The sequence below is a fragment of the Podospora pseudopauciseta genome, assembly GCF_035222475.1.
Source record: "Podospora pseudopauciseta strain CBS 411.78 chromosome 2 map unlocalized CBS411.78m_2, whole genome shotgun sequence".
Lineage (NCBI taxonomy): Eukaryota > Fungi > Ascomycota > Sordariomycetes > Sordariales > Podosporaceae > Podospora > Podospora pseudopauciseta.
In genome coordinates this window covers 1,723,102-1,747,381 of record NW_026946663.1, presented here as the reverse complement: position 1 = coordinate 1,747,381, position 24,280 = coordinate 1,723,102, and the positions used below count along the sequence as shown (strand labels likewise).

The following is a 24,280-nucleotide window of genomic DNA, read 5'->3' as shown; positions in this document are numbered from 1 at the left end:
GGTCTCATGGCAACGTTGTTGCTAGTGTAAATACCCCTATAATGGATCACAGCCTGATAATGCCAAGAGATTCTATTTTATGCTTGGATTTGTGAAGAAAAAAGCAACTTTCTATAATCAAAATCTGCACACATTGGGTTGTTGTGTTGCTGTCGAGATTGTCTCACAAAGCAAGAGATCGATATCGGAAGATAAACAACCACAGCTCCCTCATCGTGAACAAAAACCACAGCGCCGGAAAAGACAGCAACCCCCCCGCCGTCAGCGCGATCGACATGGGCACGAAGCTATTTGCAAACTCCCGGTAAGGACCCCCCTCCGGCACCATCTGCACAGCCGTCTGCAGGGCCGCCAGCATCACCGTAACTGCACCGAACAGCAGCAGATACGGCCCGCCAAAACAGGAAAAGAAGGACAACTGGTCGTAGTGAATTTGAAAGTAACGTTCCCCACGGCAGACCATTGTCCAGGCGTTGAGTCTTGGCAAGCGAAGTTCGCCGTAGTGATAGCGTCTGGCCACTTGGGTGTCCCGAAGGTATGCATATGCCTGTATGTAATGCGACCAACCGGCCCAGTCTAGACTCTTGGGGAGGAGTCCCAGGCTTTGGGCCATATCAAAGTCCGACTCGTGTCGGATGAGGCGCGAGTAAGTGCGCAGGAAGCCTTGGGCTTCGAGACGAAGGGTGTCTTTGGGGTTGCATAGCGTGGGGGTCGTAATGTCCAATCTGCCAGGTCGGTGGTGGAGGTGGGCTTTCCAAAACGAGTGGCTGAGCAGATATTTCGGAAGTGGTTTGATGAAAATCCGGTCGATGTTCCAAATGAGGTGCAGATCAGGCCTTTCGGTAATGAGAATCGTACGCCCTTTGATGGGCTGGTGGTGTAAGGGGGAGATATTCTCAGGCTTGCCGGTCAGGAATAGCAGCGAATAGAGACTGTTCAATCTTTCAGTCGAGAGGTCGGTGGTGAGGAAAGTGACGATCCTCGCATTGTCATTGAACGGAATAGTAGGTTGACCGGGCACGGTGGTGTCCTCGTTTTCTGTGCCTCCGGCAGGTGGGTTCATCGTATGTCTGGTTTGTTCGTGACCCGCCATTAGTGGGACCGGGCTTGATTGTGTCGGATGAGGTTGTCGCGGTAGCCTGGCGGCTGGATACGTAAATCTGGCGCTGTGTCTTGGAAGAGATTCAAGGGAGAAAATGGAAATTGGAGAAGCTGAGTTCTAAATATGGGGCTGCTGAACTAAAACTCTTGAATATGCATTCGATCGACATCTATCGCGAGCATTTGTGCATTTTCATATATGCACTTAACCCCAAAGAGAGAATATAGCAAGACTACAAGCGCTGAGTGATTGGGGTCCAACTCAACAATAGCCAGTCTTTAAGTCGTCGGTCTTAGCTGGTGGTGTGCCTGAATTCATGGCGCCAATTTCTTGACTATGGTGGACCAACGAGTGGTTGAGATCTACAAGCCACTGGTGTGTCACACAAGCCTATGGCTGATGACTTGGTTCGTATCGATTTGCCAGGCATTCCCCGCGCGCAGCATTTGTTATGCATGGAGAGGCAAGCCCTTTCCGCAAGGCGTCCACCAACCTGCTATCTCGTCTGACCGAGTTTGTGAGTTGGGGCAGTGCCTGTTGCCAGTATGCCACCCGCCCAGGAGGGCGGCGGCTACCGTTGATCCTTCCCGCTTCAGGCACAGACGGTTTTCGTAGAACCACGGGCAGTGCCTCATCTCCACCGGACCATGATGTTCACGAGAGCATCATCAGGCTCAGAAGTGATTGGGATTGATAGGTTGCTTTTTCTCAAACAAGGTTATGTAAAAAGGTCGCAATATTAGGTCATGCACATGCATGCAGCTCATGCTGGAACGTCCTTCAACTGGCCAGTACTTCAGGTAGAAGTATCTTTTTTCTTGCACTTCGATTGGTCAAATGCTGACCGGCGAAGGCATCATCATAGTCTGAAAATGGAAAGACAGGCACCGGCATAAGCATCCCTGTGAGGGAGTCTTTTGGGGCTCAGACTTGGGGGATTTGACAATGCGGCTGAAAACCATGATGCTTCAGCCTTGTGAGGCACGACGACGCGCAGTCTGAAAGAGCACGAAGACAGGATTATAAGACCTCTGCCGTGATGGGGACATTCCTGACTTGTGTTTCATGGGCTACTTATCATCATCTTTTTCACTTCAATAGACTTTCTACCTGAGCAACATTTTTAAGTGAATAATACCTTCTTCAAGATGGACCAGCCAAAGCCGACAACCAACAAGGCAAAGAACGAGACCCCAGGGTTGAGCGGGGCTCCCAAGAGCCCAAACCCAGGGGATGGCCCTCCCCAAGTCTCGACGGCGGCTACGAACACTGCCTCGAAGCCCAATGGAACCCAGCCAGACCCACCTACTGCAAGTCAATTCGCGGGAGACCAACAGACTTCAAGTGCAACAAAGGTTGCTCCTAGTACCACTCCAGCAGATGCCACAAAGCTGGCGATCAAGAAACCAGTTGCCACTGCCCAAGAACCCAAGTCAGCTTCCAAACCATTGCCTGGTCCCGAGGTACCACTTGTGCCAAGCAACACTGCTCAGACATCCACAGATGTCAAGCAGAAGGACCCTGGAGATGCTGCAAAGCCAAAGGCTTCGAAGACTCCCAGTGGCCTACCGGAGTTTGAACACATTGAACAAAAGCATTTGGGCTTGAGGCAGCTGGTTGCACCTCCTGAGACGGAAGACATCGATGCAGAGTTAGTACCACATGCCTTTCTTACTGAGTGCAGATTATTCATGCTCCTGTACAAGAAACTAACTTGCTTACCCTACCTTAGTGTTGTCTTTGTCCATGGCATTGGTGCCCACCCCTACAACACCTGGAGGCACAAAATCACAAAGACCAACTGGCTTGACGACAAGACGATGTTGCCAGCCGATTTGCCCAAATCGAGAATACTCTTCTTCGGCTACCAGTCGGCCTGGTATGGTCCGAACGCTGTCAGACAAACAGTGAATACAGCGGCTGATCAGCTGCTCAACGCCTTGATGGGGAGATTGAGGGAGGTAAGGTTGACCCAATTTCTCCTTACTTGAGCTAGGTCTAACATTGGGTATTCTCAGAATTGCCCTGAGAGGCCCATCATCTTCGTTGCCCACTGTTTTGGCGGATTGATTGTTCAACGTGTAAGTACCTAACAGGGTCATTCAACTTGGACTCTCACCTGACATCCTTTCCAAACAGGCTTTCCACATTGCCCACTCTCACAGATCCAATTTTCCTGGCCTCATCGATGCCATCACCGGGCTCATATTCCTTGGTACCCCACACTCTGGTGTAGATGGCAACTCTTCACTGAGCACTCAAGGAGACATCTATCGAGCAATCGTCGCTGCTCAAGTGAAGACTCACTTTGAGACACTCGAGACGATGACACACAACAACCAGATGCTTCATGGAATAGTTCAGGATTTCAACCAAGTGCTGAAGAATGAGGTCAAAGTCCAGCCTCACATATATTCTTTCTTCGAGATGTATGCATCCAGTGTGGGGAAGATCGCTGGGATGGGAAACATGCCTCAGGTGAATACCTTTACTCATCAACTTCGACGTCATTCTGAGTATTGACCTCTCATTCTCTATGTTAGGAATTCGTCGTCACACAGTCATCGGCGACAGTGTATGGGCACGGCTCAACCGGTCTCAATGCCAACCACTTCAACATGAACACCTTCGAAGACAATCAAGATGCCAACTACGACGCGGTCTGTCAGCAGATTGTGAGGATGGTGAAGCTTGCAAGGGAGAATCAGGAGAAAAGGAAGCAAGAAGGTACGGCGCTGTCCCATCAAAGCATCGGAGCTTTCGTCAGAACATGGGGTTGGGCGCCCGAACACTAAGGATTCTCGGATGCAGTCGCTTCTTTGAACGGCATGCAAGCGGCTTCTTCTTTCCATTTGTACTCGTACGCACGCAAGCCAATAGAAACGTAATCTGACTCTTATTCACAACAGATTCTAGGTTCAGTCAATCTCATAGTCACCTGCCACACCTGGCAAAGCTTCCGATTCCAATCAGGAAAGACGGCCACTTTGTCGAGCGTGCAGATATACTAGGTCTCATTGACAGGAAGTTTCATGACGAGAATGGTGCCGTGGTGGCACTCACCGGTGGTTTGGGGACTGGGTAAGTACCATAAAGTGCTGAGTCTGATGCCAACTCCCCATGCTAAGATTGGTCTCTGCAGGAGGCTAATCGCACCGCACGCAGAAAGACCCACGTTGCCGTGGAGTATGCTTATCGATATTGCATCGAAAACCCCGGGGCTCATATACACTGGATCGACGCCAGCAGCGCCGAGCAATTCGAATTCTCGTACAAGCGCATAGCGGATGGTCTTCAATTCCGTCTAAGGGACGCAAACTCGCCGCAAGATGTTGTGAGGGACGTCTGTCATGCTCTAAAGAAAAGCACCGATAGTCAGTGGCTGATGGTTGTGGACGGTCTTGATGATGACGCTTCACTCAACTGGATCAAAGATGGTACCCCAAATGATGAGCGGACTCTTTGGGATTTTATTCCCAGAGGAAGACACAGCACGGTGCTGGTTACGACAAGAGAGGCACGTTTGGCACGACGCTTTGCAGGAAAGTCTCAATTTGTGATTGATGTCGCTCCTCTTAGCGGCAAGGACGCTGCATTTATGATTTTGGGCAGGAAGACAACCGACAAACAGAAGTACGACCAAGCCAAAGAGCTGGCCAAAAAGCTTGGGGGCACAGCTGGTGCCCTGGCGCTTCCGCACGCTTACCGTACCAAGGTTGATGGGAAAATCAACTTGAAGGAATACGAAGACATGCTTAAACTCCCCGAATCACAAAAGCAGGATACTACTGGCAATGCTGTTCTTGCTTGGAGGCGACTGTTTAGGGTCCTCGAGAAAAAGCACCGAGATGCGGCAAACTTGCTGTGCTCTGTTGGAGTTCTTGACGTTCAAAGCATTCCAAAGGACTTCTTCCAAAAGGCCGATTGGAAGCTCACCCGGACATTGGAAGTATACGGCATGATCGAGAGGTCGGCGGACGACAGGTTCATTCGGGTAACCGGGATTGTCCGGCTCTGTCTGCAACGCTATCTGGAAGAAGCGAAAGAAAAGGAGTTGGTTGAAGAAAAGGTTCTTGACCAGCTTTCCCAAGCCCTCAAGGACGGTGATCATGAGTTGGATGACGCATTGCTTCCTAGCATCCTTGCTGCTCTTAGGTTCCAGCCAAAACACTCGGACGGCAAGAAGGCCGCTGCTATCCTACACCTGAAGGTTGCTCAGTACTACCAGCAAGTTGGACGCTTGGAAGTAGCAAGAACACACTTCGAAAAAGCTCTTACACCCCGTCCGACAGACCCGCAACAACCTCCCAGATACTTCCTGACAGCCAAAGATGTCGAGACAGCCAGACAAGCCCTCGGAAATCTCGGCCTGGATCAGAAAACGATGCCTGTGGCTGTCAGTAAGAAACCATCATCCCGTGCTTGTTTCATCCCCAACCCTCAGGAGCTGCGCAGCGAGCTTCGGTTTCTAGAAGAGAGCTCTGGGCGTGAACACACGAGCACCATTCAAAAGCTAGCCGAACTGGCTGTTTTGAGACTAGCCCACCCAAGCACGAGACAGCCCAGCAAGACCAAGGCCAACAACCTCGCAAACACCTGCGGCCTCCCAGCAACCACGAGTGGATCTCCAGCTCCTGGTACACTTGGAAACAATAACCCTTCGGACAACGGCTCTTTTTCTTCAGCACCACAGAGTGAAGACGCCCCTGAAGACGACCCGGCTGTCCTCTTTGAACGCCTGCTGGAATCAGCAATAAACACCCACGGCCCCAACACCATGCGCACCGCCAACGCCCACTACTCCCTCGCCATAGCCTACGAGCGGCAGGAAGACTTCCCCAAATCTGAACAACACTTCTCAAAGGCCATTGCCATAGCCCGCGACAGACTTGGCCCTGAAAGCCCAGAGTGTCTCCGCATGTTGCGTGCCCTCGCTTGTCTCTACGCCCGCCAGGGAAACACACAGGCTGAGCAGATGTTCGCGCTCGCCTTGCAGAACCAGATCAAAGTCCTCGGGGACACCCATCCCGAGACCCTCATCACCCGACACAATGTTGCTTTGTTCCTCGAGGAAGCCGAGGAGTGGGAAGCGGCAGGACAGGAGCTGGAGAGGATACTCGGGCTGCAGGGGTATTGGCTTGGGAGGGATGCCCCGGAAACATTACATACAGCACAAAGCCTTGCCCTCAACTATGCTGCCAGAAACAAGAGAAAGGAGGCGGAAGACTTGTTTCGGGCCACGCTCGCAACGCAGGAGCAAGTCTTGGGGGAGACGCACGTTGACACGATGACTACCGCAGAGAGGTTGCGCGAGTTTTTGGAGAATGCACAAGGCGATGGAGGGAAGGGGGATAAGGGTGCGAAGAAGGAGGATAACGATAAGAAGGGGGTCAAGGATGGGAAGAAGGGAAAGAAGTGATGTTAACCTAGGTAACCTGGATGCGAAGCATATGTGTGCGAGTTGTGAGTCGTAAAACGGGGTAGAACGTGTTTTCTTTTCTGTCTCTTGGAGTTTATTTTGGTTGCGATATCTTATTGGCTTGGTTAAGGAATATCAGGTAAAAAGTGAAGGAAAAAAAGAGCGCCCGACTTGTAGCCCGTAGTTCACAATAATATCCAGTTTTTATTGCCAGTAGGCTCCAATGCGCAAGATCAACATGTGGATATCGCAGTGCAGACGCCCGAAAAACACCGAGGAACCAAGGTTTACAGGGGAGTTCTCGATGAGAATTGAACCCTGGTTTTTCTGGGCAACAGCAGGCAATTGAGAGATTTTACACTCTCAAGTCGCCTTCTCACATCTGACCATGGCCAATCCTTGGAGAAGTGACATGAAAGTTAACGTTGCTTGGGAGGTGCTTCGGAGCTCTGAACTTAATGGCCGGAGGGTGTTGTGTCTGGCATCGATCCAACATGGAAAGATCATGGATGAAAATTGGCAACTGTGTGCAAAACTGTCACTGTTAGCGCTGCTATCAATCTAAGCATGGGTTTTGTGACAAGAGAAAGCTGGGCATGACCATTGGCGATGGCAGCTCTCTGATGTTGTCCAATTGCCCTTTTGGGACAAGCCGAGCGCTACCATTGGCTAAAGCTAGCGCAAAATGTTACGCCTAACGCGGTGTTCGCGCGTTGAAGGATATCTTCTTCTGAGCAATTGAAGGCCAGCGATTGGGAATCGAGCCTCATCAGTTCCTGGAATGGGACCAACCATTAGTTGCTTGCTGCAGGGAAACGCAACGTGTTCTGCCTGACTGTTTGATGTTGTGTGACACCGAGTTGAGCAATGAGGTGGCTCACCGAGCCGTGGTGCTGCAGCTGAATGCCATTGTAACCAGAACTCGTTACAAAGAAACAACCCATTGTTTCAACGACTGAGCAAACTCGCAAATGTGCAGAATCCCATCTGATATAGTGTTGATGGAACTGCGACCTGATGGACAGCTACCAAAAAACGTGGCTCCCTCAACGGCGAATCAAGCTCGCGCCCTGACAGGTGGAGCATAACGTGGCTGTGCCTGAAAATGGCTGCGTCAGCCACACTTTCCCCATTACAGACCCAGCCCCCTGACTTCGAGCGCCGGCTCAGGGATGCCGAACTATCCACACCTTGAAACCAGGCAGCCCAAGATGCAGGCCCACAACCGCCAGCGCGCGCAGTTGCAGTCACGCACCAACAGTGGACTCAGCGGCTACTTCAGGTATATATCTTGAAGTTGCTCACAGTCTGCTGGCCGATGTCTTTGCTCAACAACCAGCTCCAGCGCCATGCCTATCTTTGCCAACACCCCCGAATCTCGCCTCGGCCGTTCCGACTCGAAAGATCCAGGGACGACATGTCGAGGAATCACAGGCAGCGGCCGCCCATGTAGGCGCTCGCTCCTCAGTGATGATGCCCCTCCCCCGCCAAAGTCCAAGAGAAACAAACTCCAAGTCGACGACCCGAGCGATCCAGACTTGTACTGCTGGCAACACAAGGAACAGGCGGTCATGTCCGCCCACTCGAGCCCCGGCCCGAAGCTGTCTCATACACCGATACTGGAGGGACGAACGAGCATAGACACTCTTGCGGAGAGGCTAGGTCTCGTGAAGACACATTCTGAACCTAGGCCCAGCAAATACAGCGGCGGATACTCCCAGTCAGCGCGCCCAGAAAAGAAGAAGGGCATCACCTGCTGCTTCTGCTTTACACTTCCGCTCGACGATCTCGTGCCTTCCCCTCGCCCTCAGCCCGTGCCACTTCAGAAGCCTACATCAGCCTCGGTGCCTTATAGGCCGAGCGGGAACAAGCCCTCAAGACCAAGTTCGGCCAGGCCTCCTTCTGCGCGTCCGACATCTTCGCAGAAGAAGAACCATGCCGCGTTGATTCCCGCGGATGCGCCCCCCGAAACCGCCGCGAAGCTAGCGAAAGAATTAGCCAAGCCCTTCTCGGAAAATGACGACCCTGGCTACATTTACATCTTCTGGCTGACTCCAGAGTCCCAACCTTTGACCCCCGCAGCGGAGACCGCTCGCTCCTTGCTATCACCATCTGCTCGACCGTCAGGTTCCAGGACGATAAGCGACATACTCGCCTCGTTTGCCGCCTTTATCGACGACGACGACGATGACAGACCTCGTCCCAGCAGTGGTAATGGAAGAAGTTCGCACACCAACAAGAAGATTCTGTTGAAGATTGGTCGGGCTACCAACGTCCAGCGCAGGTTGAACGAATGGCAGCGGCAGTGCGGGTATAACATCTCGCTTATTCGGTACTATCCCTATGTCCCGTCCAACAGCACAAATACGACGGAGCGCAAAGTACCTCATAGTCACAAGGTGGAACGCTTGGTGCACATTGAGCTAGATGGTCTTGGGCTGAGAGCTGGAGATCGCGGCAAGTGCGAGGCTTGTGGCAAGGAGCACCGGGAGTGGTTTGAGGTTGAGGCGAGCAGGAAGGCGGTTGAGGTGGTGGATGATATTGTGAGGAAGTGGTCGGACTGGGACGAGACCCAGGCTTGATGGACGGTTTGTTGTTTGGAGTTTGGGCGGCATGGCATTTAGTTTTCAAGAGGTCATCACACGGCAAAGAGCCGTAAGCGTCTGCATATATCGCGATCAGAAAAGCATTTTGAAGCCATTATTCTTTATTGACCAAACAAACGCTCCCCTTGATCCAAGCCACAAACGCCGGTACCAAGCATCCCAACCTGATCCTGACCCAACCCAATGCTAATAAGCCAACCACGACGTTCAACGTCTCTGACAAATACAAAAAAGTGCCGCAGCAACACTCAAAGAGAAGCCATGCTTTCCGGCAGCGCATTGAACCCGATGATACCATCAGCCAGCACCTCATCGCCTCTGGTCATGGAAACTCTCCGTCCGATGATGCCTATCCCAACCACAAGTGACAGCTCCTCTCGGAGCGCAACCTCATAGTGTGCTTCTATGGATGTGCTTGGGAGAGAGAATTGCTGGAGCAGTCCGGATTCTCGGAAGGGTTTACTCATGTCGCCCGAAACACTAGAACTTCATTAGTCTCTGGATGAGAGATGGTAGTTAACAAGGTGGTGAGCGTACTGGATGGATACTAGGACATCTTCATCATCCTTCTTAGATGGCACTGGTGAAGAGGATCGTGAAGAACAGGCTGAGCCTGATGAAGGAGACGAGAACCGGACGTGGGTAGCGCTTGAACTGGAAGGAGTGGATGGATTGTGGAAGAGGAGGTTTCCTAATGGTTGGCGGGTGGAGGGCGAGTAGAAGTCTACACGAGCACCGACTCTGGGGAGGTTGGAGGGGGTTTCTGGGCCGCACATTTCGTTGGTTATGATGTAGATATTAGAAGCTGGGATTGAAGATGAGCAAACTCAAGATGATGGGACACAGTTATATTTATTCCAGCTATCAAGGTAGTTCCATCCTACTTCACCTGCCGGGATACATGAGCTTCCCGCTCGCCTCTCGTTGCGCGCATATCTCAAAGGTGTCTCAAGATGCAGAAGGCCAGGCCATCAAGGTTGGTGAAGGGCAGGGCCATCAAGGTCGGGAAGCAGGGTTGTGTGAGGGCGACCAGTGCCAGAAATCTGGGGATGTGACCCAGGGTTGTAGCCACCTGACCAATGAGATGCTATGACACTGCTTGGCGGCCTGTTTTGGGAAGGGGGTGCCCCACCATGATCCGCAACGCTGCAACGCTCGGAGATCCGGCCGCGCGACAAGAGGGACGCGGTCGATTGAGCATGTTTGCGCGGGTTGGTTCAGAGTGACAAGGACACCGCTCACAAACCGTTCGCCATCACCAAACTGTCGTCCGCTGTCAATACCGCATTGTCGGCATCTCCACAAGGAAAGCAGAAGACAGCTGATCCGCCGAGGACTGCGTTGAGCACGTTTCACTTTTGGGGAGCTTTCATTCGTGGACATCTCTGGGGATCTTTGGGGACCTTGATAGCTGGCAATCATGGTCAACTTTGACAATATCTTGAAGTATCTCGCCGTCCAGGCGCCTTTGAGGGCCTTCTCCGGCGAGGACTTTAACGCTACCAAGATGGCTGTTCAAGAGTACACCCTGCCGGCATTGCCATATGCTTACAATGTAAGTCTTGACTGCTCCGTCTGCTAGGTGTCATGCGCTAACACTGAATTGCAGGCTTTGGAACCGCACATTTCAGCCCAGATCATGGAGCTGCACCACAGCAAGCACCACCAGGCCTATGTGACAAACTTGAACAACGCTCTCAAGTTGCATGTTGCTGCTGTTGGTGCAGGCGATATTGCCAGTCAGATCGAGATGCAGCAGGTCATCAAGTTCAACGGTGGGGGGCATATCAACCACTCGCTGTTCTGGAAGAACCTTGCCCCCGCCGAGAGCGAAGAGACAAAGCCCGAGGCTGCAAAAAAGCTGGTTGCTGCTGTCGAGAAGACCTGGGGTAGTCTGGACGACTTTAAGAAGGTTTTCTCTAGCACCTTGCTGGGGATTCAAGGAAGTGGTTGGGGCTGGCTGGTCAAGGACAGTGTGAATGGGCTGCGGATCGTGACCACCAAGGATCAAGATCCGGTGGTTGGACGAGATGTTCCCGTGTTTGGTGTCGATATGTGGGAGCATGCTTACTATCTTCAGGTAATTTTTTTCCGAGCTCTTTTCTTGCTGTAGCTTGAAAGCTAACATCCGGTTCCTAGTATCTCAACGGAAAGGCTGCGTATGTCGAGAATATCTGGAACGTCATCAACTGGAAGACGGCCGAGGAGCGCTTCTTGGGCACCAGCGAAGTTACAAAATTGTAACGTTTCCTCGTAGGGTAGGTATTTTGTTGGATATGTTGTTCAGCGGTCGTTCGAATATGACATCAAGACATTCTCAGTTCATCATCCTCGCTCCTCCAAGACACCTAGGCCTCCGGGTTTGTGCAGCCGTCATTATCGTGTCCAGGATCATCCCCTCACTCCCAGTCACAGGTTTCAGAACTCGATTTCTTTCAGCAGCTTTCTCACCGAGACCTCGAGTTCTCGAGCCATCTGTCGAGCCCCAGTGTCCCGTGAACCCTCGATGTTCCGCGCCGGAGAACACAAAACAGACGCCAGAAACTTCTATTACTTACCAAAATAGCAGGTCAGGTTGTTCTCGGAACTGGCGAGTCTGACCACTATCCCCGTATTCTCCGGTCGGGATGGTTGATGGACAGGCCCGACATCCGTCACTGAGGCTTCCGATCCCGAGTCTCCAGGTTTCTTGCCTCCTGGTCACCGCTTCAATACTTTAATGCACGACTCCGTCCACGACAGCATCCTCATTTATCTGACGTGCATCTCATTTGCTTGGAAACACGCCGCCAGCCACCCCGGGTCCCGGATCACCGATCTTCAGGCATGACAGGTAACGCGCACAGCAGACGTCGTCAACATGCAAGATCTGGTGGGCCCCTTTCCAAGGCCGTTTCCGCAGGTCGGTCCGCCAATTTCTTTAGTGAAAAGCCCGCTTATTCGGTTGTACTCCCTAGGCGTTAGCTATGGCAGCCGCATCGCCCGTCTGTGATGGGGAAGCACGGCTTTCGTGTCGCCTTGCCATCGGCCAGCCGCAGGTCAGCCGCTGCAGGAACGAAGAGAATCAGAGTCATGAACAATACGAGTGCCTTTCCACAGCTGGAGCTGTCTCTGTTTGACTCAACTAATACCGTGCATTCATCGCTGTGCCCGCCATGCTATTTTTCCATCGCTCGTGGCAGACATGCGGGTGTATTCCTTTCCACGTGGAGGTCGGTGTATCTTGACTTTCTGCTAGCAGTCTTCGCAGTTACTATTGTCGACGCTAGGTGAACAGAGATGGATTGTTCCGTGATATATCTCGATAAATGGCAAAGTTGGGTATGCGTCGGCAGACCACAGCCAATCTTGACACCACATGTCCTCTCATGCGCGTCGACTGTGGCTGTCCCTGACACCTAGCAGCTACCCCTGCAAAAGACAAGCCAACCCTGTATCAAGACATTCCGCTGGCAACGACGAACTGCTTGTTTAGATCCCAGACTTCTTTTCTAGAGTCTGTGACATCTACTCTGAGACCAACGAGCAACCAAAATCGTTTCCAGCCCCCTTTTCTTACGAATACCGAACGTCGAGCCGCGCATGGTACAACCAACCAGCAACCCTACTCGTCATGTAACAGCCATCATATAACGTTGAAAAATCTTTTCGGCTATCTCGCATTCCCTCCCGGTGCAGTGCGCACGCCACCGGTAGTATATGCGGCCGTGAAAAGCATCGGGACGGTGCAGCTGCATGCAAACGGGATTCAGCAACAGCTGAATGGCTCGCTTGCAGAGGACTCACCAGGATTCCCCGGGTCTCTGTTTAGTCTTTTCCCTTTCGAGGCTGTTTTAATGTCACACAAGGCCGTCTCCAAAACGTCCTTTCCTTGGCGAGATCGGTTTGCCTTTGGCAACGGTCGAAGGTGGCGCACCTTGGAAACACTCACGACGCACTCCAGGTGCGTCCTTTCATACCGGCGGATCAATACATTTCAAGCCACATCGGTCTGGCTCCTTTCCCAAATGAGTGCAAACATGAGGTTGGTGACATCTTGCTTGGACCGGGGTTGTTCCTATGATGAAGGGCAAACTCGGCCGTTGACGGGGGCACAGCTCTGACCAAACAGGAGGATGGGAAACGAAACATGTTGCTGGTTGTGGAATGATATAAGAAGGTCATGAGGATGCTTTTTGCGATGGTTCTCTTCTTCTTCAGCCAGCAGGTCGCTTTCCTCCGTTCATTCAGAGGTGCCGCTACGTTCTTTTAGCATACGATAAGGCTCTACCGCCGCCATGTTGGGAGGTATTCACTCGTTGGCTCTGTTGAGTCTTGGGTATGTTGACTTCTTCAACTCGCATGACACAGTAACTGATCTTTAATAGCCATGCCGTTGCTTTAGCGCACATTCCTGTTGACCGCGGACATGTTGTCCATGCCGAATCCACAGAGACCGTTACAGAAACAGTGACAGTTCGCATCGGCTCTTGCACCCCTACCTATGCTACGACCACGGTCACAGTCTATGGCGGTTGCTCTTCATCCCGTGCTGCTCCCACTACGACTTCCTGCACACTTGGACACACGGTCTCCAACCTTCCAGGAAGCTCCTCGCTATCCTCATCTGCATGGTTCAACCACACTTCAACACCCCTTTCCACCACCGGCATCGTTGGCCCGACTGGTGGGACAGCCCCGACAGGAGGCACAACCTTGCTTCCATCATACGCAAACTCGACCTATGTCTGGAGTAGCCGCACCAGTCTTCCTAGCAGTGGTACTGCTCCCTGGGGTACTGCTCCCTGGGGCACTGGACCCAGCGACTCACCTGCGTCTGCTACACCAACAGGTCGCTGGAATACCACTGCTCCTGTGGTGCCAACTGGAGTCAGCACAGCACCTATGGAGACATTCCCTTCCATCACGGATGACCTGACGTCGACTATTGCTGCCAGTGTCTCCTCGGTTCCCACTGGTTCCAGCACAGAAGGCGTCGATCCAGTTGGGACCACTTCTTCTGTGGCCACCGAGCTGCCGGTGACCTCTGAAGTCGACTCGACTAGCTTTGTGACTTTGACCTTGACGTCGTCCATCTTCGCCACAGTCACGGCGCCCTCCACTTCTCGCTGGATTCCTTGGCCAACAGGCACTGGTGGTACTGGATATCCCTTCCCTCACCCGAGCGGGACTGGTATCTGGAGCAACCATACCTCTGGCGCCCCGTACTCGTACCAGCCGAGCGTGACGTATCAGACGACATCGTCAGGTACGTGTTGCACGATGACTTCTGTGTCAACATCAGTAGCTAACTCATTGGTAGTTCGAACAGGTTCAGACACCGACACTTACGAGCCAACATACATATCCTCAACCACAGTCAGCGAGGTGATTGTCACTCCTATTTCGTCATCTCGCGGCTTCACGGCTCCCACGTCGTGGAGCATGAGCACCCTTCCCAGCTCTTCTGGTGCCGACACAAGCACCTATGATCCGATCTCCGAGACCGAGCCGGGCAGTCCTTCGACATCGATTACTGGTCTACCCAACTCCTCGTTGCCCACGGTTGCCCCCTCGTCTGAAGGCTCTGTAGCTACGACCGGAACCAACGACCCTGTGCTGTCCTCCTCTTCTGCTCTCCCCACCGACAACACGTCGATCAATGGCTCTACTATACCGACTACAAGAACATATATCGAGCCAACATCGTCGGAGCCGACCATCTTTACAACAGGCACCGCTGACCCTATCCTCTCTTTCACTTCCACCCTCACTTCCAGTGCCACATCTCGGCCTGTTTTCGTCAACACTACAACGACCAGAGCTGATACTTCCATTCCCACTTCGAGCACCACCAGCAGGCCTGTTTACGGCAGCTATACCTTCTCTTTCCCTTCTAGCTTGAACCGCTCTTCCACTGTCTCGTCTGGCACGGCCAGTGTCGACCCTACTTACACCACTGGAAGCGTTAATCCCACTGGAGTAACTTCGTCTTCATACACCACCACTTCAGCCTCTTTGTCAGAGACTGTGATTGTTGACCCAACAGCCTCGCACACCACCTCCTTCCCCTTAAGTGAGACTGCAAGCGTCGACCCCACTGGAGCCTCTACCTCCTCTTACGCCACCTCTTCATCTCCCTTGTCCGAAACAGCAGTTGTCGACCCAACAGCTTCTTACACTTACACCTCCACCACCTCGGCATCGGTCATCGACCCCACAGCGTCCTACACCTCCTCAGCCCCCATCTCAGAAACGGGATCCGTCGACCCAGTCTTCACAACTTCCACTTCCAGCATTCCCTTCTCAGAAACTGGCACAACCGAGCCCACACTTCTCCCATCTACGTCATCCCATCAATACTCCAACACAACCACACCCGCTACTGAAACCGCCTCTGTCGACCCAACTGGTGTGACCACAGAGTCCAGTGCCGCCCAACCAACCACCTTCTCGACTCTGACCGCAACCACCACCACTACTACCTCTGACGAAACAACCAGCACCCCGACTGAGACGCCTGAGCCTGGGTATGGATATGGAGGGGGTTATGGCTATGGGTACTGGAATCGGTATGGAGCGGCGAGGTGGGGGAGGGTGAAGGCTGCTGTTGAGGGGAAGGGTCATCCTGGACATTAGCACAGTCACGGGGAGAGAGTGCAAGCTTGTGAGCAGGTTGATGGTAGAGTGAGATTGGGGGGGAAGTAATAAGGAGAGAAATGGGTAATTATTAGGGCAGTAAAGAGAGAGATTGAGATTTAGATTACTATTCTTTGGAGATATTTTACAGATTGGAATTTACTTTGTTCTTGTTCTGATGGTTGATTAACAGTTGAAGGTTGCGGCTGTTTGTTTTGGCCCATCATTGTGGGTTTGTGATGGGGGGTGGGGGGTGGTGTTTTGTTTGATTTGTTGTTCTTTCGTCTGCTCTTTTTCTGTTCTGTTATTGTGATTGAGTCAAATGGTAGGTTGCTCACTCTCTCTCTCTCTTTCTCTCTCTGCCTTTTTGGTGAGGATTGGTCCCAGAGAGCTTGCTCTTCTGTCTTTTCTGTTCAATGCTGTTTTGATTATTGAATTTTGTGATGTTCCTGCTTATACAGCTCGGTCAGTCTAGTTCATCGATCACCTTCGTTACCTTACGGCGCCATATTAGCTTAGGCAGTCTTTTATTCCAGTAAGCAGCACACATTGTCACATTTCCCAAAGGTCTAAATAGGTACCGCGAATTTATATAGCAACCTTTTGTATGACCGTTCCAATCCTTCTTCAACCCTAACACCCAGGTGCTTAACTTGAGAGAGGACTGAACAAAATTCATCCCAGCTTAAGAGAACGGTTTCTGGAGATAACCAGTTCTTAAGATACCAAGCTACAAAAAAACACAGACATAAGGTCGTGTTGTTATGAACAATCGGCGACCGACTTGTGGGTTTCCATAGTCTTCTAGACTATCACCCCGAGGGGAGCGCGGCGGAAGTCTGGCAGCTTTAACAGCATCACTGCAAGCGACTCTTGTTACGCGACCGGTAACTCACCCGGTATGGCATCCCGGTCCCGGGTGCGTACCCCCGGCCTCGCTGCCCCCGGGCTGGGCCCGGCCATCCGTCGATGTCTGGCACCCCAGCCCCCGGTCGCCCGCCCGCGCCAGCCGGTCTTTTCTATTTTCTCTTTCTTCCACCCCACTTAGATTCATCATGCCGCCAACACCATCCGATCTCCCACCCACCCAACTTCATCAAGTTCCCACCAGCAGCCACCATAACGAAGTCACCGTCGACCCTCTCCTGCTCGCGCGCGCCAGGCTCAGACACGTGTCTCCCGTGTCTGGAGTCGTTCCGCCGGCAGGACGAGGCGAGGTGCATTGAGGACTTGTTTGCGGATGCCGAGAAGGTGTGCCGGCGTGAGCATCCACACCCTTCGGGTGTCAATCTCTTTGCGTCGGATTGCGTGACAAAAGCATGTCTTGAGTCGAACCTTCCACTGTTATGCAGCGAGCCGGGAGCCATAGCTGACTTCTTTAATGCAAAGTAATGTTTTCACTTTGTTAAATATTTGATCAGAGAGCATAGGGTTGTGCATTGCTTGCAAACAAGTAACAAGTACGACCAAACACCTGCCTGGAAAGCATCTGATGTAGTGGCAATGGGAAGTAAACAATGAAGCCGAAGGAATTCACCGTCAGTCCGCGTTTGCCTTGTTTGGACTGGTTATTTATTGTGGCCCTGCGAGTTTCACGTTTCTTCTTGTCGCCTATTCTCCCCTTCGATCCATCCCTTACCATCTTTACAAACTCACATCCTCGTCCACCTCCATTGGGAATCATCAAGTCAACAACTATGACCTTCGACAACCACGAGTGTGCTTTTGCACCGGGGCCGGATACTTGTATCCAATACCTCGAGAACTATTTGAAGCGGAAGGACTTGGACAAGTTGCTCAATTTCTATTGTGTTGAGAAGCTTTTCTGCAAAGAAATCGAACCAGATATCTTTTCGAACCCCCAGTTCCGTTATGGTGCATGACCCTGACGGCATGAACATCTGCAACAGTCACAACATCACTGCCTACCAAGTATGCTTCCACTACTTCAAAGCGAAATACAACTGTTTTATGTCATTGCTAACTCATCCTTTGCTCACAGATCCCTCTTGTCATGCGTGGAGACGCTTTGGACCTTCACGCACTTGTCAAATTTGCCCACTATTACAATTCATACAAGTTCCGACACTCCAACTTTCGTCTCAAGTGCGGTCCAATTGTCAAAGTATGTCAATTCTTAATACCTTCAGTCCCCATCACCCCGCTAACGGCTGTTCTGTTGTACTTATCTAGGCCTTCTCACTGGCTTCCTGGTGGCCGTTCGCAAAACACTCGCTTCAGCGCGCGATTCACCCAGAAGCTCGGAGGATCTTCTTCGTGAGCGAACGAAGCTGAGCGCCATTCCGTTTCTGTTCCCAGCCGGTCCGATGCGCTGTAAAGCCGTCGCCGAGTGGGAATGCCGAAAGGTCCTTCGCCTCCTCCCTGGGGATGCTGGCTTTTTGGAGTGGCGTAAAGCCAAGACTCAGTTTCGAAGGAATCTTTGCGTGATCTTTGACGACAAAATATATGAGGATAATCCTCTTGAACTGGGTACTTATGAGAGTCATGACTTCAAGGAGATTGCCGCGGCTTTCCTGGATGCCGAGTGCCCTCCCGTCATGTGGGATACTAAGTTGGCATGGAAGTCGACAGAGGAATACCAACGTAGCATGAGGTAGAACGCTCGGGTTGGGAAGGGAAGCTGAGACCTTGTTAGATACCCAGCTGGCAAGCTAAAGTCCACAACCTGCTGGGATGTTCTAATACAAACCTTCTCCATCCCAGATTTCAAATATCATCATCCCGGATTTCAAAAGGTCAGCCCACTGCAAGGTGTCAGCCGAGCCATTTAAGAAGTACCTATAGACCTTCACCAAACATATGATGCAAGGTAAAATAAGTTGTTCTTCGTGGAGACAAGGAGCAGCCTCCTTTCTTATCCTGGCTCGCGAGCTGAGGGCTTGTTCGGCTTTCCACTCGACCCAACGACCTCCACAATCAAAGTCCCGGATATTAACAGTTCCATCATTTGATGTGTCATCGAGTGCGTGGAGCCCCATGGGGATAGCAGAGTCGGTCCGTTAAGGTGCAAGGAGGGGGGGGGGGCAGCTAGTTCCGCCTTCTTTTGACGACACTTCATACCGTAATGGCATGAAGCCGAGAGGCTAGAATGTTGTGTTAAACAAAATATGTAATGACAATAAAAAGATCTGGCTTTTTCATCAAGATATAAAGAAAAAACTGTCGAACCTGGTCGACATCTTGAGATGGTGTTCTCTCCATGAGCTCGACGTCATCCCGGGTAGTGGGGTCTTGATACGAGTCCATCGCGGGGGTGGATTCTTGACTCAGCACCACAGCTACCCCGCAGACAACGACGACTTCAATGCTCAAAAAGGGGCCTTTAATTCTGAAAGAAATCCTATCTGAAAGGTATTCCGAAAGAACCAAACTTTCCATCAGTCTTAAACACTACTCTCACAATGACCGAAAAGCAATTCAACGTTGGCATCGTCGGCTATGGGTTCGTCTCTCCTCCTAATCTCCATACCCAACCCTAACCCAGCGGCTAACCACCCCCTCCAGCCTCTCCGCCAAAGTCTTTCACATCCCTTTCATCCAACTCACCCCCTCCCTCAAGCTTCACTCTATCGTCCAGCGCACTCCCAAGCCAGGCAACTCCGCCCCAGAAGACTACCCTGACCTCAAGCACTACACCGCTACCGAGGATCTCATCGCCGACCCAGACGTCGACGTGGTGGTCCTCTGCACCCCACCAAACACCCACTACCCCCTGACCCGCTCAGCACTGCTCAACAACAAGCATGTCCTTGTCGAGAAGCCGTTTGTTCCCACCTCAGGCGAGGCGGATGAGTTGACTGCTTTGGCGAGACAGCAAAAGCGGGTGCTTTGCGTCTATCAGAACCGGCGATGGGATTCGGACTTTCTTACTGTTCAGAATCTCCTCAAGGAGGACAAGCTGGGAAGAATTGTCGAGTTCGAGACGCACTTTGACAGATTACGATTGACGGCTCTGGCGAAGGGTTCGACGTGGAAGGCGGGGCTCAAGATGGACGAGGCGGGAGGGGTGTTGTATGATCTTGGCTCCCACTTGTTGGATCAGGTGTTTGTGTTGTTTGGTATGCCTGATGGCGTGACAGGGAGATTCGTCAACCAGAGAGAAGGGAGGCTTGTCACTGGGGATGGGACCGATGAGCAGGAGCCGGATAGTGTGACTGCTATCCTGAGCTATAAGAACAAGGGGTTGTTGGTCTTTGTTCGTGCCGGCGTCGCCTGTGTCGAGACCAGACAGATGCGGTTCTGGGTCCGGGGTACCAAAGGCAGTTATCATAAGAGCGGGTTGGATCCTCAGGAGGATCATCTCCGAGCCGGTGGCAAGGCGACTGACACCGACTTCGGCAAGGAATCGGAGGACAGATTCGGGAGGTTGTGTATCGTCGGCGGTGACGGGAAGGTGGAAGACCAGGTTTGCCCTACTGTAGAGCCGGAGACATATGTCAGGTTCTATCACCTGTTTGCGAAGGCTGTTGCAAGCGGAAAGGAGGAAGGTGTACCAGTGCCTGCATCACAGGCGGCGCAGGTTCTGCGAATAATCGAGGCAGTACGAGAGAGTGCGAAGACTGGGAGCGAGGTCGCCCCGCAAGCCTAGTCCTTCGATCAGTCGAAGACCAGAAAGGAGTAAATGCCAGGTTGTCTCAACAGAAGCCCCTGGCGTACTCGGGCTAGGGTTTTAGATACCGACGAAAGACCCGCCCTGCCGGCTGACCACAACATCATCAGCCAAAGCCAGATCGGCATTACACCCACTGAATTTTACCAGCTCCTTGCGGCATCTTTCAATTGCTATGGTTTGCCATTTCATCACGCTCTTGTATAACAGGACAACAGACCTTCCTTTTTTTACGTCCTCGAACAATTCCTGAATCAGCCTCGCTCTATTGGCCGTCTCATCGTGCTTTCGTCGCTTGGCAGCCTCGTGGTATCTCTTGGTCAAGTGCGCCTTGATTATCTGCTCGGTCCACTCCTCTTCCCACAGCCTCTCCAGCGACAACATCTTCTTGCGATGATGTCAGGGACATTCGAGGCCCTTGTAGAAGACTGTTTCGCTGTCGATGAAGTGGTTGGGCTTCCTCCCGCCACCTTGACAAGTTACTCCGTAACAGATCCCACTGAAGCGGTCGACATAGTTGCAGCAGATGCGCTGTTGTGGGGGTTTGTGGAACGATGGTTTGATCCTGCAGGGCCGTCCTTCAGCTTGGCAGCCTTTGGTTTTGTGGCACAGCCAGCGGGTGTTCGTGTAGTATGTGCACATAATTCGTTCAGTACGACGATGGATGGATGCCGAAGGTGTGTGGATACTGGGGAGAGGGGGCGGCAACATTCAAGCTTGAGCTGGCGGAGGTTGCGGAGGGTGGCGGAACTCAAAATCGACACCATGTTGGAGATCCCTGGTCATGAAGTCATCGCTCTGTCTTAGGTTTAAAGCGGTGGCTCTTTAAGGAAGCATCACGTTTCCGATCTGGCTTAGTATGCGAGCCCTTTGCTGTCTTTTGCTCCATACGATAAAAGCACTCTTGTGTTGCTCTGTATTCCAAACAATCAAAACAAAAAGCTGATGTGAAAAGCTCGGACGATCAAAACCTTCATACTCTTTCCAGGATGGTATTTGTTTGTTTTATCTTGGACAAGTAGAGCGACACTCGCTATTAGGGGATCCGAGCTCAATGATGACTTAAGAGCAACTGGCTACCACGCAACGACACGACGTCTAAGGTAGTCATGCTTTCTGCCTTCATACAACTTCTGTCATCAAGAATACTGTGACAATTCACTCCAAGAAAATCTATACTCGAGTGCATATAAATTATAATGAAGTTGATAATGCATGGTTCAGAAACGATGTTTATGAACGGTTTCAGTTTAGGGATTTTTGTACCGAGAATATCGACTCCTCAGATTTCATATTCATCAAGGTAGCCGAGGAGAACAGTCCAAAGTTAGATGACAATCGAACTAATAGCATAACATGCCACCAGAAGCTTCATAATCGTCTCGGAACATGAACCTGTATGCATAAGTGCCAGGAGTAATGGCTACTGACAAAGGTCGGAATGAGCAAGTGCGAGAAGGCTTGGAAATTTCAGTCCTCTTGTACACGCCAAAATTTACCTTTTTATTTGGGTAGCTCAACACTCATCAATAAAGTCTCATGGTCAACCCCCTTCTAACAAACACTGGTTACAAGTAAAACTGAAATGTTGCTAATTTTGCTATCTTATTTTCGAAAGAGTGTGACCTTTTGAGCGCTTAGGTAGGCACCTTAGGCTTCACAGACGTCAGGTAGTCTTACAGGAGACTGGATCCATGTCACCATTTGATCGTTGGCAGACCTAAGGTAGACCATCTCATTAGATGGGTCCCATGGAGTTTTAAGAAACCTGCTTCCGGGTTATGTCTTAGGTACCTAGTTACTCAGTCTGGCGGGTCATCTGAACTGGTTTACAAGGCCAAAGAGCGGAGTTCGACGTCAATGCCCTGCTTTATGTCGCGGTTCTCGACAACCCGTATTATTCTCTCGTAACCCTGAATATTCTTTCCAGGCCTATTGTACTCGCTTCCCCCCTCAGAAATGAGATCACCCCGGAATCTGTTCTCAGACATCACTTTGACCTGTTCTTTTCCAATCGGTTGGCAGAGTTACCCACAGATCGCCTGCCACTAATTGTTTTGGCAACACGCTAAGTTCATCAACATTTTGACCACTCCAATGCATTTCTCCTCAGTTCTCGTTCTCACACAGCAACTTGCTTCTTATCAAAAAATATAGACACCTCCTCCAGCTCGAAAGCTAGATAGCTACAATGGATTATCTCAAGCTCAGCGAAGATGAGGCCTACACCCTCGCACCCCTGCCGGCCGCCATTCGACACGGCCTGCATGCTGTTGCAACTCTAGCTTTCCTGAGCTTCATTTTTGTCTTCGCCCTTTTGGTGTACCTCAGCTGGAGATTCGTCAAGTGGCATATCAGGCAACCCTCGCAAGAGGTTTCAAGCCTACCAGCTTCAAATTTCCAGGTTGATGAGGACAAATTCCACGAGATGCTGGCGATGTCGCGGAGTTTTACTGTTTCGGCGGAATCACAACCCACTGAAGCCGATAATGGGATGCCATCACGACCGCAAACTGGCTTCTGGAATCGAATCAGAGCCAACCCCCCGAATCAGCTTCTCGTTCTCATCTACAACCTTCTTTTTGCAGATTTCATGCAGGCCACGGCCTACTTCATGCGTGCTCGATGGCTAGCATTGGATGAAATTTACGACAGATACCTAGTTTGCAAAGCACAGGCCTGGTTCCTGTCAACTGGGAATCTCGTTTCAAGCGTCTTTGACGGCAATTGCGGCTCACAGCTACCTTAGTATCGTCAGGAATTTCCGACCGCCCTCTCGCGTCTTCTGCCCAGTCCTCGTGGCACTCTGGTCGTCTGTATCCGGAATGGCTCTCTTGGGAATTGCGATATCTGGTGGTTCGTCAGATTTCTATGGCCGGGCAGGCGAATGGGTATGTGGCTTCGCCTTCTTTTCTGGCACTTCATGCTGCTAACCCCAAATCAGTGCTGGATCACCTCCAATTATCAAGAGCTTCGTTTGTACCTCCATTACCTATGGATCTTTATCTGTCTTGTGGCCACAAGCGTGATATATCTCGCCATCGTCATTCATCTCTTGACTCACCGCAAGCCCATCGCTTCAAGCTGCCAACAAACCTCGCCCGGTACCCAGTATGCCACACAAGAGCAGAAGCTTCGCGAGATAAGCAGCTTTCTGGCATACCCGTTAATCTACATTCTCTGTACCGTGCCAATCGCTACAGCCAGAATCGGATCCATGGTCAAACATGAGCCCCCGGTCCTCTTCTCCAGCGTGGCAGGCTCTTTGCTGGCTTCAGCAGGATTACTAGACGTCCTCCTGTACTCTCTCACTCGGAAATCCATTGTCTTCTCTGGTCAGATACCACCCACTCAAGACACAGGGCTGGAAACATTTGGATTCATGGCAAGCTCTCTTCGCACACCACATGGAAGAGCTTTCGGAAATATGGTGTTTATCGAGGGTGAAACCCAAACCCACAGCGGCTCGGGCATCAGGCGACTCTGGGGATGGGTTTGTAATTTGTGGAGGACAGTGTTTCCAAAGCGTTCCGAAAGAGCTTGGAGGGACAGGCTTGCGAGCGTGGAAGTTCCTTTTGGGCCGAGGACTGAACGCGGGCAGGCGGATTGGGACAGCTCGTGGATGAGCTTGGGTGTGGACGCCTCCGAGGTCGCGTGGAAGCGCCCCCGCGCGCTGAAACCAGAGATCGGATGTGAGACGACAACGCGCGTCCACACGCAATATCAAGGGTGAGAGAGTCGGAAGGGGGCGGCTGCAAATGCTGCCCCAGAATACCCGGTGAAGGGAGAGCAGAAGACGCCGGCTGGAAATGATTGTGTCGAGATAAATGAATAAAAATAGGTACTTAATTTGACAGATTTTGCTCTCAAAAATATCTTGACAACCAACTCACCTCGACAGGCCA

At 51.7% G+C, this 24,280-nt stretch overlaps 9 protein-coding genes across 9 annotated transcripts; 6 read left to right on the top strand and 3 right to left on the bottom strand.

Annotated features, from left to right (window-relative positions):
- Positions 1-163: 163 nt before the first annotated feature.
- QC763_204510 (uncharacterized protein) lies at positions 164-1,093 on the bottom strand (the record flags this gene model as incomplete). Its single annotated transcript, XM_062909488.1, has 1 exon — positions 164-1,093. One exon carries the CDS (start codon positions 1,091-1,093, stop codon positions 164-166), a length of 930 nt encoding a protein of 309 aa, XP_062768280.1.
- A 1,157-nt stretch (positions 1,094-2,250) lies between these two features.
- On the top strand, positions 2,251-6,521 carry QC763_0034280 (uncharacterized protein; the record flags this gene model as incomplete). Its single annotated transcript, XM_062905550.1, has 7 exons — positions 2,251-2,753; positions 2,835-3,063; positions 3,121-3,183; positions 3,242-3,580; positions 3,646-3,829; positions 4,012-4,183; positions 4,268-6,521. 7 exons carry the CDS (start codon positions 2,251-2,253, stop codon positions 6,519-6,521), a joined length of 3,744 nt encoding a protein of 1,247 aa, XP_062768279.1.
- A 1,349-nt stretch (positions 6,522-7,870) lies between these two features.
- Positions 7,871-9,103, top strand: QC763_0034260 (uncharacterized protein; the record flags this gene model as incomplete). Its single annotated transcript, XM_062905548.1, has 1 exon — positions 7,871-9,103. The coding sequence occupies one exon, from the start codon at positions 7,871-7,873 to the stop codon at positions 9,101-9,103; it is 1,233 nt and encodes a 410-aa protein (XP_062768277.1).
- On the bottom strand, positions 8,371-8,841 carry QC763_0034270 (uncharacterized protein; the record flags this gene model as incomplete). The annotated part of the gene is made up of 2 exons (XM_062905549.1): positions 8,371-8,503; positions 8,759-8,841. The coding sequence occupies 2 exons, from the start codon at positions 8,839-8,841 to the stop codon at positions 8,371-8,373; spliced, it is 216 nt and encodes a 71-aa protein (XP_062768278.1).
- Positions 9,104-9,375: 272 nt separating the features above from the next.
- On the bottom strand, positions 9,376-10,234 carry QC763_204470 (uncharacterized protein; the record flags this gene model as incomplete). Its single annotated transcript, XM_062909487.1, has 2 exons — positions 9,665-10,234; positions 9,376-9,607 (listed from the first exon to the last, which is right to left on the bottom strand). The coding sequence occupies exons 1-2, from the start codon at positions 9,901-9,903 to the stop codon at positions 9,376-9,378; spliced, it is 471 nt and encodes a 156-aa protein (XP_062768276.1). The 5' UTR covers positions 9,904-10,234.
- Positions 10,235-10,281: 47 nt separating this feature from the next.
- SOD2_1 (Superoxide dismutase [Mn], mitochondrial) lies at positions 10,282-11,371 on the top strand (the record flags this gene model as incomplete). The annotated part of the gene is made up of 3 exons (XM_062909486.1): positions 10,282-10,682; positions 10,737-11,207; positions 11,267-11,371. The coding sequence occupies exons 1-3, from the start codon at positions 10,548-10,550 to the stop codon at positions 11,369-11,371; spliced, it is 711 nt and encodes a 236-aa protein (XP_062768275.1). The 5' UTR covers positions 10,282-10,547.
- A 2,033-nt stretch (positions 11,372-13,404) lies between these two features.
- QC763_204450 (uncharacterized protein) lies at positions 13,405-16,250 on the top strand (the record flags this gene model as incomplete). Its single annotated transcript, XM_062909485.1, has 4 exons — positions 13,405-13,445; positions 13,495-14,375; positions 14,430-16,070; positions 16,221-16,250. The coding sequence occupies 3 exons, from the start codon at positions 13,405-13,407 to the stop codon at positions 15,743-15,745; spliced, it is 2,238 nt and encodes a 745-aa protein (XP_062768274.1). The 3' UTR covers positions 15,746-16,070; positions 16,221-16,250.
- A 2,625-nt stretch (positions 16,251-18,875) lies between these two features.
- On the top strand, positions 18,876-21,142 carry QC763_204440 (uncharacterized protein). The gene is made up of 2 exons (XM_062909484.1): positions 18,876-19,208; positions 19,271-21,142. Exons 1-2 carry the CDS (start codon positions 19,168-19,170, stop codon positions 20,352-20,354), a joined length of 1,125 nt encoding a protein of 374 aa, XP_062768273.1. The 5' UTR covers positions 18,876-19,167; the 3' UTR covers positions 20,355-21,142.
- A 1,424-nt stretch (positions 21,143-22,566) lies between these two features.
- On the top strand, positions 22,567-24,108 carry QC763_204430 (uncharacterized protein; the record flags this gene model as incomplete). Its single annotated transcript, XM_062909483.1, has 3 exons — positions 22,567-22,935; positions 23,039-23,266; positions 23,320-24,108. The coding sequence occupies 3 exons, from the start codon at positions 22,567-22,569 to the stop codon at positions 24,106-24,108; spliced, it is 1,386 nt and encodes a 461-aa protein (XP_062768272.1).
- Between the last annotated feature and the right edge of the window lie 172 nt (positions 24,109-24,280).